Here is a 2,141-nt window from a genome sequence, read left to right on the forward strand (position 1 = left end):
CTGATGTTAACGAAGCCTCACGATACTGCCGGCTGCTGTTGCATGGGTGGAGACAGCCGGCTCCCTGCCTGCCCGGGGCTGGAAGGAGCGACGGCGAGACCCCAGCCCACCTGAACAGCCCCCTCTTGCCTGCCCGGGGCTGAGCAGCTGAGAGCTTTTCTGCTGCTGCTGGGGTTCCCCACGTCTCAGCTCACCTTTAGGCGGACACAGACACGACAGACAGACATGCACACACCGTCCACGAGGAGAGCGCGCGGCGCGCAAACGCTTGGCGTGAGTCTCTGTACAAAGCGCCGGGCGCGTTAGGACCGGCAGCAGCCCGAGCCTCTCACTTCTTTCTTCACGTAGTCGTGAAGCTTGAATTTGGGCTCGTTGGGCAGCTTCATGGACCTGTGCTTCAGTTCCCTGGGGAAGGGGAAAAATCCCACGTTATTCTCCGCCTGCGCTGCCTGCTCCTGAGCTGCCCACCCAGCTTAGTTAAGCTCGACTTGGTCTAGATGGTTTGTTAAAGCTCCTCTTAACGAGACGCTTCATAGCTCTCGTGAGATGGCGAGCACTCGCCAGGGCAAGAGCTGGAAGTGGGGAATGACAAGGTGGGTGACAGTGCCACCTCCATCTCGAAGATTGCTGCCCCCCCAGCATGAGAGGTGCCGCACGGCGGCCGCACCCGTCACTTACTTTGCAATGGCTGTGAACGCTAATTCAACGTTGAGGCCGCTTTTGGCGCTGGTCTCCATGAAGGGCACGCCGTACTCCTGCGGGACAAGACATGCCGGTGTCAGAAATGTCACCCGAGGTGTCCCCAGGGGCTCCCGTCGGTGCTGGCGGCGTGAGCTCCCACTGTGCCCCAAGGGCAGGAAAAGCCGAGCGAGGGGCACACCTCCGGGGGCTCTTACCCAACGTCAGCAATAACTTTTGAGGACAAAGAAGTAGAGGATAAAGAAAATATTTAGCGGAAGAAAAGCAGAAGAGGAGAAGAGGAGAAGAGGAGAGCAAGACAAGGGGAGGAGAGCAAAGTGTTCCTGGATGTATTTTGGGTCAGACTGGTCTCCAGTTACCCAGCTCACTGGTGCACACCATCACGGATGGGTTGTACTTGCACACCCCGGGTCACAGCACGTGACAACCGACCGCTGCAGCGCCCGGACCCCTCACGTACCTTGGCTAATTTTTCTCCATCTTCCCTCTTCACCACTCGGTCCTGAGCTGAGTCCACCTGGCAATTGGGGATGATTTGGAAGGTCAGCAGCAGGCAACCCCCGCGGCCCCTTGCACCCTCCCCAGCTGCAGCACGGCTCCATCCCAGGACTATGAGGGAAGAAGAGGAGGGGCTGGTGGAGCTGTGGGGCTGGGCTCACCTTGTTTCCCAGTAACATGAGGACCACATCCTGCTGAGCGTACTCGTGGATCTCCGTCAGCCAAGCCTGGAGGGAGATGGTCAGAGAGAGGGGTCAGCAATGGCCCCAGGGGAAGGAGGATGGGGGGCACCCCCCGTGGAAATGCCGCCATCCCTGAGCAATTCAGACGGACCCTCTTTTTGGAGGATAAAGCTGAGGGTTTGCTCCAGGACGTGCCCCATGCCCGTATCCTGCTGCCCCTGTGCCAAGCACGCTCCTCCCAGGATGTGGCTGAACCTGAACCCCCAAGCCACAGGGTGCCTCCCCTGTGCTCTAATCCAGCCTAATCTCATCAAACCTGCCCTAATCCCCTGTAATCCCTGACCCGCAGCACGGGCTGCTGTTGCTGCCGCAGCCTTACAGCCAGCGCCGGGCAACCCCGACCCCGCCCCCTCCTCCAGCAGCATCCCGAATCAACACCCAGCCGCCAGGGAAGCAAGGAGTGGTTCGGGATTAGAGCCCATCACTGACGATACACAGGAGCCCAACGGACGCGGACGCAGCCCCGGGACCCCATCGCACCCCGTCTGGGCTTGAGGCGCTCAGCTCCAGGGATGGGTTGGTCCAAGGGATGGGCTGGTCCAAGGGATGCTCGGTCAACAACAACCCCCCCAGGCTCCCTTTTGGCCCCACTCCTCCTCCATCCCTTTCCAACGCCTCACACTCACCCTGGGGCTGGAAAATGCCACCACTGGCCACCCCCCAGCTCCCACTCTCCCAGTGCTGGTGACACAGCAGCAGGGT

The 2,141-nt window shown here is 60.5% G+C and overlaps 1 protein-coding gene across 1 annotated transcript; it reads right to left on the reverse strand.

The window, feature by feature from the left end:
* Positions 1-302: 302 nt before the first annotated feature.
* Positions 303-1,445, reverse strand: LOC104462203 (ras-related protein Rab-26-like; the record flags this gene model as incomplete). Its single annotated transcript, XM_010074062.1, has 4 exons — positions 303-405; positions 679-755; positions 1,160-1,216; positions 1,359-1,445. Coding segments are annotated over 4 exons (324 nt in total), but the record flags the coding sequence as incomplete, so codon positions are not given.
* Positions 1,446-2,141: the final 696 nt, after the last annotated feature.

Source organism: Pterocles gutturalis, unplaced genomic scaffold (assembly GCF_000699245.1).
Source record: "Pterocles gutturalis isolate BGI_N339 unplaced genomic scaffold, ASM69924v1 scaffold5067, whole genome shotgun sequence".
NCBI classification, from domain to species: Eukaryota; Metazoa; Chordata; class Aves; order Pterocliformes; family Pteroclidae; genus Pterocles; species Pterocles gutturalis.